The following is a 16,143-nucleotide window of genomic DNA, read 5'->3' as shown; positions in this document are numbered from 1 at the left end:
TGTTTATATAAGGGATCTGGAGCTTATTAAAAGTTTTTGTAAACATTCAACTAATGAAGCATTATATAAAATTAGACATTGCCTTTAAATGGTAAAAAGTCACTAGACTGAAAAACACCTACAATGTTATTGCTAAGTAACTTATTTATATTTTCCCTAACACTGGTAATTTAAATATAAAAAATTGATTTGGTAAAAAGGAACATTCCATGAAAATCGTCCACTCAGGATTCTCCTGGGGAATTTTTTCTCACTTGTCCTTGGTTCCTAGAGTTATTACAGGATAGAGTAGCGTGAATGGTCATTATTAACCTCGTGCTATGGTTTGGACAGATACCTGGCCGATAAATCCCATCTCACAAATATAAACCCAGAACATTATTTCACATGAAACTTTTTCATTTTTTGGAGGTCACAGGGAAAGGGGACATCTCTGAGTTCTCTCTAGGTCCCAAATGATGAAGAAAACAAGGAATTTTTGCACAAATAAAAAGCAAGATATGAACTTCAATGATAGTCCAGACAAATTTCCAGTAGCTACAAAGTGTATGTGTGGTTGTCTGGAAAAGCTGGGCCGGGGAACGTGGCCTGGACCCCTCTTCTATGGAACCAGAAGGAGAAAGGTGAAGGATTCTTCCCAGCACTTTTGTCTCAAGATGAGATACACGGGACCTTTATTATAGTTTACATTCTTCGGTAATGTGTCAGGTGGAGTTTTAAGTATCTCTACATCCTGATTTCTTTTTATCCAATTTTCTTTATTTTGGTAGAGGCTCTGCAGTAGATTTGATAATGAAACATATGCTATTTCATTACCAGACATATGAATTCAGAGCCACAGTCAAACCTTGACCTTGGACAGGTTATTGAACCGACCATGGCCACAGTTTTTTTCATTTCTATATTGGGAAGAATAGTACTTAAGCCACAGGATTGTTTGGAGGAATAGAGATTATATACAAAACGACTCACACATAGTAAGTACACACACAGAACGTGGTAGCTATTTTTTGTTTGTTTTGTTTTGCTAATCAGTGATTTTATTTTTTTATACCAATTACAGCTTTATTTTAATAAACCCTATCCTTGGTTATTATATCCTACTCTTCCAATAATGTTCTTTTTATTTTACACAGCAGGTTCTTATTAGTCATCAGTTTTACACACATCAGTGTATACATGTCAATCCCAATCACCCAATTCATCACACCACCACCACCACCCCCCCACGACTTTCCCACCTTGGTGTCCATATGATTGTTCTCTACATCTGTGTCTCAATTTCTGCCCTGCAAACCAGTTCATCTGTACCATTTTTCTACGTTCCACATACATGCATTAATATACGATATTTGTTTTTCTCTTTCTGACTTACTTCACTCTGTATGACAGTCTCTAGGTCCATCCATGTCTCAACAAATGACCCAATTTTGTTCCTTTTTATGGCTGAGTAATATTCCATTGTATATATGTACCACATCTTTCTCCATTCGTCTGTCGAAGAGCATTTAGGTTGCTTCCATGACCTGGCTATTGTAAATAGTGCTGCAATAAACATTGGGGTGCATGTGTCTTTTTGAATTATGGTTTTCTCTGGGTATGTGCCCAGTAGTGGGATTGCCAAGTCATATGATAATTCTATTTTTAGTTTCTTAAGGAACCTCCATACTGTTCTCCATAGTGGCTATTTGAATTTACATTCCCACCAACAGTGCAAGAGTGTTCCCTTTTCCCCACACCCTCTCCAGCATTTGTTGTTTGTAGATTTTCTGATGATGCCCATTCTAACTGGTGTGAGGTGATACCTCATTGTAGTTTTGACTTGCATTTCTCTAATAATTAGTGATGTTAAGCAGCTTTTCATGTGCTTCTTGTATGTCTTGTATATTTTCTTTGGAGAAATGTCTATTTAGGTCTTCTGCCCATTTTTGCATTGGGTTGTTTGTTTTTTTAATATTGAGCTTCATGAACTGTTTATATATTCTGGAGATTAATCCTTTGTCTGTTGATTCATTTGCGAATATTCTCTCCCATTCTGAGGGTTGTCTTTTCGTCTTGTTTATGGTTTCCTTTGCTGTGCAAAAGCTTTGAAGTTTCATTAGGTCCCATTTGTTTATTTTTGTTTTTATTTCCATTACTCTAGGAGGTGGATCAAAAAAGATCTTGCTGTGATTTATGTCAAAGAGCGTTCTTCCTATGTTTTCCTCTAAGAGTTTCATGGTGTCTGGTCTTACATTTAAGTCTCTAATCCATTTTGAGTTTACTTTTGTGTATGGTGTTAGGTAGTGTTCTAATTTAATTCTTTTACGTGTAGCTATCCAGTTTTCTCAGCACCACTTATTGAAGAGACTCTGTCTTCTCCATTGTATATCCTTGCCACCTTTGTCATAGATTAGTTGCCCATAGGTGCGTGGGTTTATCTCTGGGCTTTCTATCTTGTTCCATTGATCTATGTTTCTGTTTTTGTGCCAGTACCATATTGTCTTGATTACTGTAGCTTTGTAGTATAGTCTGAAGTCAGGGAGTCTGATTCCTCCAGCTCCGTTTCTTTCCCTCAAGACTGCATTGGCTATTTATGGTGTTTTGTGTCTCCATACAAATTTTAAGATTTTTTGTTCTACTTACGTAAAAAATGCCATTGGTAATTTGATAGGGGTTGCATTGAATCTGTAGATTGCTTTGGGTAGTATAGTCATTTTCACAATATTGATTCTTCCAATCCAAGAACATGGTATGTCTCTCCATCTGTTGGTATCATCTTTAATTTCTTTCATCAGTGTCTTATAGTTTTCTGCATACAGGTGTTTTCTCTCCCTAGGTAGGTTTATTCCTAGCTATTTTATACTTTTTGTTGCAATGGTAAATGGGTGTGTTTCCTTAATTTCTCTTTCATATTTTTCATCATTAGTGTATAGGAATGCAAGAGATTTCTGTGCATTAATTTTGTATCCTGCAACTTTACCAAATTCATTGATTAGCTCTTGTAATTTTCTGGTGGCATCTTTAGGATTCTCTATGTATAGTATCATGTCACCTGCAAACAGTGACAGTTTTACTTCTTGTTTTCTGATTTGTATTCCTTTAATTTCTTTTTCTTCTCTGATTGCCATGGCTAGGACTTCCAAAACTATGTTGAATAATAGTGGTGAGAGTGGACATCCTTGTCTTGTTCCTGATCTTAGAGGAAATGCTTTCAGTTTTTCACCATTGAGAATAATGTTTGCCCTGGGGTTTTCATATATGGCCTTTATTATGTTGAGGTAGGTTCCCTCTATTCCCACCTTTTGGAGAGTTTTTATCATAAATGGGTGTTGAATTTTGTCAAAAACTTTTTCTGCATCTATTGAGAAGATCATATGGTTTTTATTCTTCAGTTTGTTAATATGGTGTATCACATTGATTGATTTGTGTGTATGAAGAATCCTTGCATCCCTAGGATAAATCCCACTTGGTCATGGTGTATGATCCTTTTAATGTGTTGTTGGATTCTGTTTGCTAGTATTTTGTTGAGGATTTTTGCATCTATATTCATCAGTGATATTGGTCTGTAATTTTCTTTTTTTGTAGCGTCTTGGCCTGGTTTTGGTATCAGGATGATGGTGACCTCATAGAATGAGTTTGGGAGTGTTCCTTCCTCTGCAGTTTTTTGGAAGAGTTTGAGAAGGATGGGTGTTAGCTCTTCTGTAAATGTTTGATAGAATTCACCTGTGAGGCCATCTGGTCCTGGACTTTTGTTTGTTGGAAGATTTTTTTTTTTTTTTTGCAGTAGATGGGCCTCTCACTGTTGTGGCCTCTCCCGTTGTGGAGCAGAGGCTCCGGATGCGCAGGCCCAGCGGCCATGGCTCACAGGCCCATCTGCTCCGCGGCATGTGGGATCCTCCTGGACTGGGGCACAAAACCATGTCCCCTGCATCGGCAGGCGGACTCTCAACCACTGCACCACCAGGGAAGCCCTGTTGGAAGATTTTTTTGTTGTTGTTTTGTTTTTTGGGGTTTTTTTTGTGGTACGCAGGCCTCTCCCTGCTGTGGCCTCTCCCGTTGTGGAGCACAGGCTCCGGACACGCAGGCTCAGCGGCCATGGCTCACGGGCCCAGCCGCTCCACGGCATGCAGGATCCTCCCAGACCGGGGCACGAACCCGTGTCCCCCGCACCGGCAGGCGGACTCTCAACCACTGCACCACCAGGGAAGCCCCTGTTGGAAGATTTTTAATCACAGTTTCAATTTCATTGCTTGTGATTAGTCTGTTCATATTTTCTATTTCTTCCTGGTTCAGTCTTGGAAGGTTATACCTTTCTAAAAGTTTGTCCATTTCTTCCAATTGTCCATTTTATTGGCGTAGAGTTGCTTGTAGTTGTCTCTTAGGATGCTTTGTATTTCTGTGGTGTCTGTTGTAACTTCTCTTTTTTCATTTCTAATTTTATTGATTTGAGTCCTCTCCCTCTTTTTCTTGATCAGTCTGGTTAATGGTTTATCAATTTTGTTTATCTTCTCAAAGATAGTTTTATTGATCTTTGTTACTGTTTTCTTTTTTTCTATTTCATATATTTCTGCTCTGATCTTTATGATTTCTTTTCTTCTGCTAACTTTGGGTTTTATTTATTCTTCTTCCTGTAGTTCCTTTAGGAGTAAGGTTAGATTTTTTATTTGAGATTTTTCTTGTTTCTTGAGGTAGGCTTGTATAGCTATAAGCTTCCCTCTTAGAACTGCTTTTGCTGCATCCCATAAGTTTTGGATCATTGTGTTTTCATTGTCATTTGTCTCTAGTTTTTTTTTTTGATTTCCTCTTTGATTTCTTCAGTGATTTCTTGGTTATTTAGTAATGTATTGTTTAGCCTCCATGTGTTTGTGTTTTTTACTTTTTCTTCCCTGTAATTCATTTCTAATCTCATAGCGTTGTGGTCAGAAAAGATGCTTGATATGATTTCAATTTTCTTAAATTTAACAAGGCTTGATTTGTGACCCAAGATGTGATCTGTCCTGGAGAATGTTCCATGTGCACTTGAGAAGAAAGTGTAATCTGCTGTTTTTGGATGGAATGTCCTATAAATATCAGTTAAATCTATCTGGTCTATTGTGACATTTAAAGCTCGTGTTCCTTATTAATTTTCTGTCTGGATGATCTGTCCATTGGTGTATGTGAGGTGTTAAAGTCCCCCACTCTTATTGTGTTACTGTCGATTTCCTCTTTTAGAGCTGTTAGCATTTGCCTTATGTATTGAGGTGCTCCTATGTTGGGTGCATATATATTTATAATTGTTATATCTTCTTCTTGGATTGATCCCCTGATCATTATGTAGTGTCCTTCCTTGTCTCTTGTAACATTCTTTACTTTAAAGTCTATTTTATCTGATATGAGTACTGCTACTCCAGCTTTGTTTTGATTTCCATTTGCATGGAATATCTTTTTCCATCCCCTCACTTTCAGTCTGTATGTTTCCCTAGGTCTCAAGTGGGTCTTTTGTAGACAGCATATATATGGGCCTTCCTTTTGTATCCATTCAGCAAGTCTCTGTCTTTTGGTTGGAGCATTTAATCCATTCACGTTTAGGGTAATTATCAATATGTATGTTCCTATTACCATTTTCTTAATGGCTTTGGGTTTGTTTTTGTAGGCCTTTTTCCTCTCTTGTGTTTCCCACTTAGAGAAGTTCCTTTAGCATTTGTTGTAGAGCTGGTTTGGTGGTGCTGAAATCTCTTAGCTTTTGCTTGTCTGTAAATCTTTTGATTTCTCCGTTGAATCTGAGTGAGATCCTTGCCAGGTAGAGTAATCTTGGTTGTAGGTTCTTCCCTTTCATCACTTAAAGTATATCATGCCACTCCCTTCCAGCTTGTAGAGTTTCTGCTGAGAAATCAGCTGTTAACCTTATGGGAGTTCCCTTGTATGTTATTTGTTGTTTTTCCCTTGCTGCTTTTAATAATTTTTCTTTGTCTTTAATTTTTGCCAATTTCATAACTCTGTGTCTCGGCCTGTTTCTCCTTGGGTTTATCCTGCCTGGGACTCTCTGTGCTTCCTGGACTTGGGTGGCTATTTCCTTTCCCATGTTAGGGAAGTTTTTGACTGTATGTCTTCAAATATTTTCTCGGGTCCTTCCTCTCTCTCTTCTCCTTCTGGGACCCCTATAATGCGAATGTTGTTGCGTTTAATGTTGTCCCAGAGGTCTCTTAGGTTGTCCTCATTTCTTTTCATTCTTTTTTCTTTAGTGTGTTCTGCAGCAGTGAATTCCACCATTCTGTCTTCCAGGTCACTTATGTGTTCTTCTGCCTCAGTTTTTCTGCTATTGTTTCCTTCCAGTGTAGTTTTCATTTCAGTTATTGTATTGTTCATCTCTGTCGTTTGTTCTTTAATTTTTCTAGATCTTTGTTAAACATTTCTTGCATCTTCTCAATCTTTGCCTCCATTCTTTTTCCAAGCTCCTGGATCATCTTCACTATCATTATTCTGAATTCTTTTTCTGGAAGGTTGCCTATCTCTACTTCATTTAGTTGTTTTTCTGGGGTTTTATCTTGTTCCTTCATCTGGTACATAGCCTTTTCATCTTGTCTATCTTTCTGTGAATGTGGTTTTTGTTTCACAGGCTGCAGGATTGTAGTTCTTTTTGCTTCTGCTGTCTGCCCTCTGGTGGATGAGGCTGTCTAAGAAGCTTGTGCAAGTTCCTGATGGGAGGGACTGGTGGTGGGTAGAGCTGGCTGTTGCTCTGGTGGGCAGAGCTCAGTAAAACTTTAATCTGCTTGTCTGCTGATGGGTGGGCCTGGGTTCCCTCCCTGTTGGTTGTTTGGCCTGAGGTGACCCAACACTGGAGCCCACCCAGGCTCTTTGGTGGGGCTAATGGCAGACTCCCAGAGGGCTTGCACCAAGGAGTACTTCCCAGAACTTCTGCCGCCAGTGTCCTTGTCCCCATGGTGAGCCACAGCCACCCCCCGCCTCTGCAGGAAACCCTCCAACACTAGCAGGTAGGTGTGATTCAGTCTCCTGTGGGGTCACTGCTTCTTCCCCTGGGTCCCGATGCACACACTACTTTTTGTGTGCCCTCCAAGAGTGGAATCTCTGTTTCCCCCAGTCCTGTTAGAGTCCTGCAGTCAAATCCCGCTAGCCTTCAAAGCCTGATTCTGTAGGAATTCCTCCTCCCGTTGCCGGACCCCCAGGTTCAGAAGCCTGATGTGGGGCTCAGAACCTTTTCTCCAGTGGGTAGACTTCTGTGGTATAAGTGTTCTCCAGTTTGTGAGTCACCCACCCAACAGTTATAGGATTTGATTTTATTGTGATTGTGCCCCCCCTACTGCCTCACTGTGGCTTCTCCTTTGTCTTTGGATGTGGAGCATCTTTTTGGTGAGTTCCAGTGTCTTCCTGCCGGTGACTGTTCAGCAGTTAGTTGTGATTCTGGTGCTCTCGCAAGAGGGAGTGGGAGCACGTCCTTCTACCCCGGTAGCTATTATTTCTCAAGTTTTCATGCTTATTTTCACTTTCCAATTATAGATCTCTTTATATTCATAAATGGTGACCACATTCAGGAAAACAAAAATCAAAATATATGGATCAATTGTATGTATGGATATACTAAAGCAAAGTATTTTAGATTAGGTTTTCCCCAAACCCGTGAAAGGTAAATTCTTAGAAGAGTGTAAGGTATGTAATAAGGGCTCAGTAAATGTTATGTAGTTAGTATTACTGTATTTTCATCATCATTTCATAAACAAGTTTAAGCTTTCTCATAAACAACGAGGTCCTACTGTATAGCATAGGGAACTATATTTAATATCCTATGATAAACCATACTGAAAAGAATATTAAAAAAGAATGTGTACATATATACATATATACGTATAACTGAATCACTGTATAGCAGAAATTAACACAACATTGTTAATCAACTATACTTCAATAAAAGAAGAGATATGTATAAAAAGAAAGCCTTCTCTGTATATATTCTTCCTTTTAAGCCCATCAGAATGCTTATATTCCCTGCGTTTCATTTAGATTTCTAAGCTCGAAACTCTGTCCCTGGAGCTTTGACTAAGAAACAACACCAAGACCTGATCAGGGGTAGTAAAGAACTACTTCAGCATTGACTGTGTGGAATTCTCTACAAATCACAACGCAACAAGGCCTGGAGTTCTGTTCAGAAGTTTATGCTCTTTAATCATTGTATTATTTCATGCTGAATTCTCAAGCTTTTACTCTTTTCCAATTACATAATGATGAATTATCTTAAAAAGATAAAAAATATATACATCAATTAGCATTAAGACTGCTTTTGTGTATCAGAGCCCCAGAGGAAAGAGCCTTAGATAAAAGCACTGTATTTCTCTCTAATGAAAATTTTGGAAGTAGACCCTTCAGGGATGGTATGGTAGTGCAGTGATTATCAGGAACCCTGGGTTCTTCATCATCATTGCTTTGAATTCTTAATGTTTAAGCACATTATGGTCCATCATGGCTGCATGAGCGTGAGACACCCTATCCTCAATCAAGCTAATAGGAAGGAAGGAGGAACAAGGATGGTGTGCCCCTTCCTTTCAAAGACACTGCCCAGAATCCATTCTTGATGTCTCACGTTGTATGCTACCCACCAGAACTTGGGTAGAAGGACAGACCTCACTGCAGAGGAGACTGGAAATTTTAGTCCTTATTCTGGGTGGCCTCATGCCCATCTAAGATTTAGGTGTTTTATTCATATGGAAGAAGAGAAGACAAGATACTGGGAATAAGGAGGATTATCTGTGATACCTGGGCTTCACTGGAACGTTTATTATTATTTTCTCTTATGTTCTCTTTTTCCTTCTTTTGCATCTTAGATCCCATGCGCGGCCCAAGAAAATTGGAAGTCGTCGAAGTCAAATCTCGACAAATCACTCTCCGCTGGGAGCCATTTGGGTATAACGTGACTCGTTGCCATAGTTACAACCTCACAGTCCACTACTGTTACAAGGTCGGAGGGCAGGAACAAGTGAGAGAAGAAGTAAGCTGGGACACGGATAACTCACACCCTCAACACACCATCACCAACCTCTCCCCCTACACCAACGTCAGTGTGAAACTCATCCTCATGAATCCCGAGGGACGGAAGGAGAGCCAAGAACTCGTAGTACAGACAGATGAAGATCGTGAGTACTTTCAGGTGTTATGTTTATGGGAAACAGACAGTCTTTTTAAAAAGCAGCTCATGTTTCTTTCTAATTGAGACCTTTACACTGAAAATGGGAGGAAGAATTACTTACTGGATTGAATAACACACATGTATATCTGTGCTGCTGTATACTGAAGCACTGATTAAAAGGGGTAAAGGGAATAAAGATCCAGAAGCTTATTTTAATTTTTATGAGTCATATAATTACTTTTCTACATATGATTATTCTGTATGGCTCTAAGTAGTTCTTCATTCAAGTTTTATCATCATGTTGGACTGAAGAACTGTTGTTCCGGGTATTCGATTATTTATAAGAAATGCTTATTCAAACAGCATTCTGAAACATTTTTCATAGTTCAGATAAAAATTCAGCCCCAGATAGAGGCTGCCCTTGCTGTTCTGCACAGTGCTGAGAAATTACCTCATTAGGTCGGTGGTTATGTAATAGATCATGCTTTTCCATAGGAACAATGCTGTAATTGGATATGACCTCAGTAACCAAGAATTTAATAAATAGACAGTGCATGTCACCAGCAACTCATCAAAAAAAGCAAATATACAGTTGCATTAAGCCTCTAAAATAATTTAAAATGGTAAAATGACACCTGGAATCCCCTAGCATAGGTATAAATGTGCTTTTACGCTGATTATACAGGGGACTCTCATGTACAATAGTGAGTCCGTGTAGCACATAAAATACAGCGGTAGTTTATCGTATATTTGGTTTAAAATTCATTTGCCAGGCATCAGAGTAAGTGGCAAACAACATGGGGAGCCACTTGCTTACTCCTGGGAAAAGTAGGTTCCACCTTTTTCTCTTCACGTAGCTGATTATGATCTTTATTGATTGTAACATGTGGTAAATGTTTATCACAACACTATTTTTTCATCTACAGAGCTGACAAGGTATTTTTGAGTGTTGATGACCTGTGCAATACCAGGCATATTGCTATAAAATAAAAACATGGAAACAGCCAGAGTAAATGGGAAGCTCGACCACATCTTCTCTTTTCTTTTTTGTAGCCCCTCAAGTCCTGCCTGTGTTGGTTGCTCTCAAGTAGTTGTTTCACTGCAGTTTTTTTTGTGAGAAGTATAGGTTGATATGAGTCACTCAGTCTAGGCTGAGCATGGAAGCCCTATCTCTATTTCTTCCAGCTCTTCCTTGTGTCCCAGGAGAGACTCAAGAAAGTTTCAGCACTGTCAGCAGGTCTTTTCTGGCCCCTTCCTCCCCTGCATTTTTGTATTTAATTTGGTCCTAACTCCTGTTGTTGCTACTTCCAAAATATTAGATTGTTCTTTTTTTTGACTTAATTATTTTCATTATATTTCTGGTTTTCATATGAAGAAACTGAGTCAGAAAAGTGAATGGTAAACCCAGATGTCTGGTTCCAGAAACTGTGGCCTGTACTTCTATGTGCCAAAGTACTTCTAAGTACTTACTAATATGATCATTAGTATTCTAGAGGCCTTATTTATATAAACATTGATATTACTGTCTATTCTATCTTTCTGCCTTGAGGTATTTTTTTACAATCATTCTTTTAATTGAAGTATAGTTAATTTACAGTGTTGTGTTAGTTTTAGGTTTACTGCAAAGTGATTCATTTATATATATATATATATATTCTTTTTCAGATTCTTTTTCATTATAGGTTATTACAGGATATTAAGTATAGTTCCTTGTGCTCTACAGTAGGTCCTTATTGATTATTTTATACACAGTAGTGTGTATCTGTTAATCCCAAGCTCCTAATTTATCTCTTCCCTGCCCCCTACCTTTCCCCTTTGGTAACCATAAGCTTGTTTTCTATGTCTGTGGGTCTATTTCTGTTTTGTCAAAAAGTTCATTTGTATCATTTTTTTAGATTCCACATATAACTGATATTATGTGATATTGGTCTTTGTCTGACTTACTTCACATAATATGATAATAGATTGTTCTTTTCTCTCAACTTCCACTACCTATATCCAGATTTTATGCTGAAATTTCTGTAGTAGTTTCTAACCTTTTATTGTTCCAGCTTTGTCCAATTCCAGTGCCCTCTACTCGTTCCCTAAACTAATCTCTAAAATACATTTGCATCATGTTACTCTCTCCACAAGAGCCGTCAGTGACTCTCTTTACCCATATCTCGGTATTCCAGGCTCAGGCTCTAGACCTGGTAGCTTTTCCTCCCTGACAGTGCATCCTGCAGAGACGTGCCCTGGTGCTGGTCCTGCTGCCACACTCCATGCATCCTGAGTGCTCCCTCACTGTCTGTCCTCCTCTGCACATCTTCCCCACCTGGCTTCCTACATTCCATCTCCTCCATCACCCTCCAAAGTTCTCCTCACAAGTTCAGGTCCTTCGTGAAACTGTCTCCAGCTCTCTCACCCTCATTCCTCTCTCATCCTTCTGACCTCATTTGCACTTGACAAGATCTTTAAATCTCTGAGCCTTAATTTCCTCATCTGAGAAGCAAGAATAATACAGTTCTCCAGCATATTAGGGTTAGAAGCCATTTCCATCGAGTGCTATTTGTAGCTGCAGAGAGGGGCCCTTTAATAGGTGAGCGTTATTATTGTTATTGTAAGAATTCAGAGGAACTTATCGTGACACTTTCTTTTTTTTTTTTTGCGGTACGCGGGCCTCTCACTGCTGTGGCCTCTCCCGTTGTGGAGCACAGGCTCCGGACGCGCAGGCTCAGCGGCCATGGCTCACGGGCCTAGCCGCTCCGCGGCATGTGGGATCTTCCCAGACCAGGGCACGAACCCATGTCCCCTGAATCGGCAGGCAGACTCTCAACCACTGCGCCACCAGGGAAGCCCTATCGTGACCCTTTCTTGTTCTCTCATTATGTTATATATAATTTTTTCCTCTTAACTGTAAACCACTTGAGAGAAGAAGCCATCTAATTTTCTTCTTTAGCAATTTGCATGGTATTGAGTAGGCAATAAGCACTCAAAATACTTATTAGTCTTTAAATAAAATAGTAAAATTTGCTGATAATCATTTAATTCAGGCTTAAATCAACAGTAATGTTTCCATCAGTGAGAGAGGAAAGTCGAGTGCAGTCATTTCTAGAGATGAGAGATGTTTTGCTGAAGCATAAACTCACCAATACTTTTGGGTTTCGAATTTACATGAGCTAATAACTCTGTTAAGTGCTGTTAAAACATAAGGTTAAATAAGTCACTTTTTTGTTTGTGTGTTTAAATTATATTGCTAGTCCCTGGAGTTGGGGTGTGCGTTACTTCCAAATAAAAATCTTTTGTTTACATAGCACACTGGCATCCAGTTCATTAGAAAAACTTTAATTTCAAATTATATTTCCTAACAAGAGCAAAAGAAAAAAAAGACTTCAAATAAGACAGAAAAAGAAAAATTGTTAATACCTACCGAGCTTGAAGAAAAAAGAATTGAAGTGTCACTTTACTTATCTGCCATTAACAAAGGCTACAATTTGTTGTACATCGTGAGTTTTATTGTAGTATAATATTTTTATTGAAATATTATTTATTTCATCAGAAAATATGTGGGAAAAAATTATCTTTTTATTACTGTTAAGAGTGTCACTAGACACTATAGGGCTCAATTCCATAAACTTAGATATTATGGTTCTATATCCCAAATCATGAATTCCTAGAACTTCTAAAAAAGGCACCAGACCTAAGTTCCTGTGAGGTACCAGTTTCCCTAATTTAACTAACTCTTCTGGTATGTTAATTCACTTGATCCTGTTCCTGACCTAACAACAATTATATGAATCCCATTTAGGTTTTCCTGTTATTAACATTTTCATGATTACAAGCCCTCCAATACATTTTATTACATTCATCCTTTTAAAATATCCTCTGTTCAACATAATTTTGACAATCTCTCTTTTTTTAAATTTTACTCTCATTTATACTAATCGAATGAAACCAAAGATTTGTTTTTTTCTAAGTTTTCACCCTCTTTACGTCTGTACATAGATTACTAAATATTTTCAATTCAGAAATATTATCACAAAATAATAGAACCACACATGCATCATAATTATCTTGATCCTGTGAGGAACCTGATGACGTCAAAATAAACACTTTCAAGGTCAAGAGGAAGAGACTTAGTAGAGCTTTTTTTTTTTTAATTTTTATTTATTTATTTTTAAATTTATTTATTTTTGGCTGCATTAGGTCTTCATTGCTGTGCATGGGCTTTCTCTAGTTTCAGCGAGCGGGGGCTACTCTTCATTGCGGTGCGCGGGCTTCTCATTGCAGTGGCCCCTTTTGTTGTGGAGCATGGGCTCTAGGTGCGTGGGCTTCAGTAGCTGTGGCTCGCGTGCTCAGTAGTTGTGGCTCGCAGGCTCATTAGTCATGGCTCACGGGTTTAGTTGCTCCGCGGCATGTGGGATCTTCCTGGACCAGGGCTCAAACCCGAGTCCCCTGCATTGACAGGCATATTCTTAACCACTGCACCACCAGGGAAGTCTGAGACTTAGTAGAGCTTTCTCTGGCATGGCCCATCGTAGTCCAACTTCTGATTGTGATGAGCATTTTAGTCTCAGAGCCCAGAATCCAAATTTTCTTAGAACTCACCAGTGTCATCACTTCTTAAATACCTTGTTTCTTTGCTTCGATGTAGTTTCACATCAATTCCTTCAACCTAAGACAAACGATTATTTAAACATTTATATATTTTTTAGAGTTTGGACATTAGGGATTAACTTACTCCAACTTCCTCATTTTAGAAGTGAGGCAACTGAGACCTAAGGAGGGTCCGCGAATTGCCCAAATTTCACAGTTTATTCACTGGAAAGTCTTAAATCAGAACCCAGGCCCCCCCATCTGAATCAGTGATTTTTTTTTTCTGCTAAACTCTCCTTAGTTCTGTTTAGAATAACTATCAATATAAATGTCCTAGATCTACCTTTAAGTAGCCCCTCAACTAAACAAATGTGTATTGCCTATGAGTCCTTTTGTAATTCTGGTCAGTCTTTCTAGTCTGAGGAGATCTCACCAACCCTTAGAGGGCTATTCATACCCTCCACAAGCTAACCAAACATTTCTTTAGCCCCCATGTTTTAAACTTTATTGAGATATGTTTATACAGTCATGAGTTGATTTGTGTTGTTTCTACTTTTTAATTATTATGAATAATGCTCCTCTTAGTATTTGTGTACAAGCCTTTGAGTGACACGTGTTTTCAGCTCTCTTGGATATATACGTAGGAGTGGAATTGCTGGGTCATATGGTAAGTTTATCTGTGTTTAACCATTTGAGGATCTGCCAGACTGTTTTCAAAGTAGCTTTGTGATTTTACATTCCTACCAGCAGTGTATGAGGGTTCCACTTTCTCCACATTCTTGCCAATACTTGCTATTATCTGTCTTTCGATTATAGCCATTCTAGAGGGTGTGAAGTGCTATCACACTGTGGTTTTGATGTGCATTTTCCTGCTAGCTAATGATGTTGAGCATCTTTTCACGTGCTTATTGGCCATTTGTATATCTTTTTTTGGAGAGCTCTTTATACAGATCCTTTGCCCGTTTTTAATTGGATTATTTTTTTATTGGGATTTCATAGTTCTTTATGTATTTTAGATACAAGTCTCTTGACAGATACATGATTTGCAAAAGCTTTCTCCCTTTTTGTGTGTTGTCTTTTCACTTTCTTGGTAGTGCCCTTTGAAGCACAAGAGCTTTTCACTTTACTGACGTACAGTTTATCTATATTTTCTTTTGTTATTTTTGTTTTTGGTGTCATATCTTTGAAACCATTGCCTAATACAATGTCATGAATATTTACACCTATATTTTCTTCTAGGAGTTTTGTAGTTTTAGCTCTTATATTTAGCTCTTTAATCTATTTTGGTATAATTTTCGTAGTTGGTGTGAAGTAGGAAACCAACTTCGTCCTTTTACATGTGGATATCCAGTTGTCCTAGCACCGCTTGGAAAAATTATTTTGACCCCACTGAATTTTCTTGGCACTTTTGATAAAAATCAATTGACTATAAATGTGGGGCTTTATTTCTGTACTCTCAATTCTGTTGTACTGATCTATCTGTCTATCCTTATGCCAATATCATGATGTCCTAATACTGTAGCTTTTTAGTAAATTTGAAATTGAGAAGCCTGAGTCCTCTCAAACCACTTTTTGATTACTCACACCATCACCAAATATACGTATACTTATAGGTAGTACAGATATACTGGTTTATAAATAGGATAGGCACACTAGACACTAAATTGTGTATCATATAAAGCATACTCAAAAACTTAATTTAAATGAATATGAGATAAATGATATTTTTAAAATAATATTGTATGTTATTTTGTAGAAAATTGGCAAGTACATTTCTATCTTCCCTTATGTCAATTAGATTTTCTCGTTAATCAAAAGGTGTTACATACTTTAGGTTTTAAAAAATGGCATCAGACTTTCCCAAATCTGTTTTATTATTAATAAATAAAATGAAATATTTTAAAAATATTTCATCTACATCACATCTTTGTAGAACTTCTATTTTGTGTGTACTTTTCATAGACATATTAAGTATAAGTCCAGGAGTTCATACATATTCTTCTTTGACATGCTTTTATCACTCAGTGTTATGGTTATAGAATTCATCCATGATGATGTATAAAGCTGTCATCGATTTTCAGTCGTTTTTGTATTTTATTGAGTGAATATAAACTAATTTCTTAAACTATTTTTTGTCTCCAGTTTATTAGTTTTATTTTAAAATGCTACTATGCTGACATCCTAGTCTATGTCTCCTAGTACATATGTGCAAGAATATTACTAGGGAATATACCTGAGGTGGGATTATTGGGCCGTATGACATGTGCCTCTTTAACTTCAGTGCATACAGGCAAATTATTTCCCAAAGTGGCTATACCAATTTATGGTCTCACAAGCAATGTGTGGGAATTCGCATCGCTCCACATCCTTCTTTATTTCTGAAGAATAAAAAAGTTTATTTACAAGATGATACTGAGCTTTGTCTAATTGATTCAAACTTTTTAGAGGAAGATTTGATGAAATTCTTTTCT

The 16,143-nt window shown here is 37.9% G+C and overlaps 1 protein-coding gene across 1 annotated transcript in view; it reads left to right on the top strand.

Annotated features, from left to right (window-relative positions):
* The window catches only part of PTPRM (protein tyrosine phosphatase receptor type M), a 750,850-nt gene that overhangs the window by 426,747 nt on the left and 307,960 nt on the right, over positions 1-16,143 (top strand). Inside the window, exon 8 of the mRNA XM_089894939.1 lies at positions 8,796-9,104. Coding sequence (XP_089751065.1) covers positions 8,796-9,104 — 309 coding nt within the window. The remainder of the gene's footprint in view (positions 1-8,795; positions 9,105-16,143) is intronic.

Source organism: Delphinapterus leucas, chromosome 14 (assembly GCF_059928025.1).
Source record: "Delphinapterus leucas isolate spDelLeu-1000000601 "Yukka" chromosome 14, BTC_Dleu_Yukka2, whole genome shotgun sequence".
NCBI classification, from domain to species: domain Eukaryota; kingdom Metazoa; phylum Chordata; class Mammalia; order Artiodactyla; family Monodontidae; genus Delphinapterus; species Delphinapterus leucas.
This window is presented reverse-complemented; position numbering and strand designations above follow the sequence as displayed.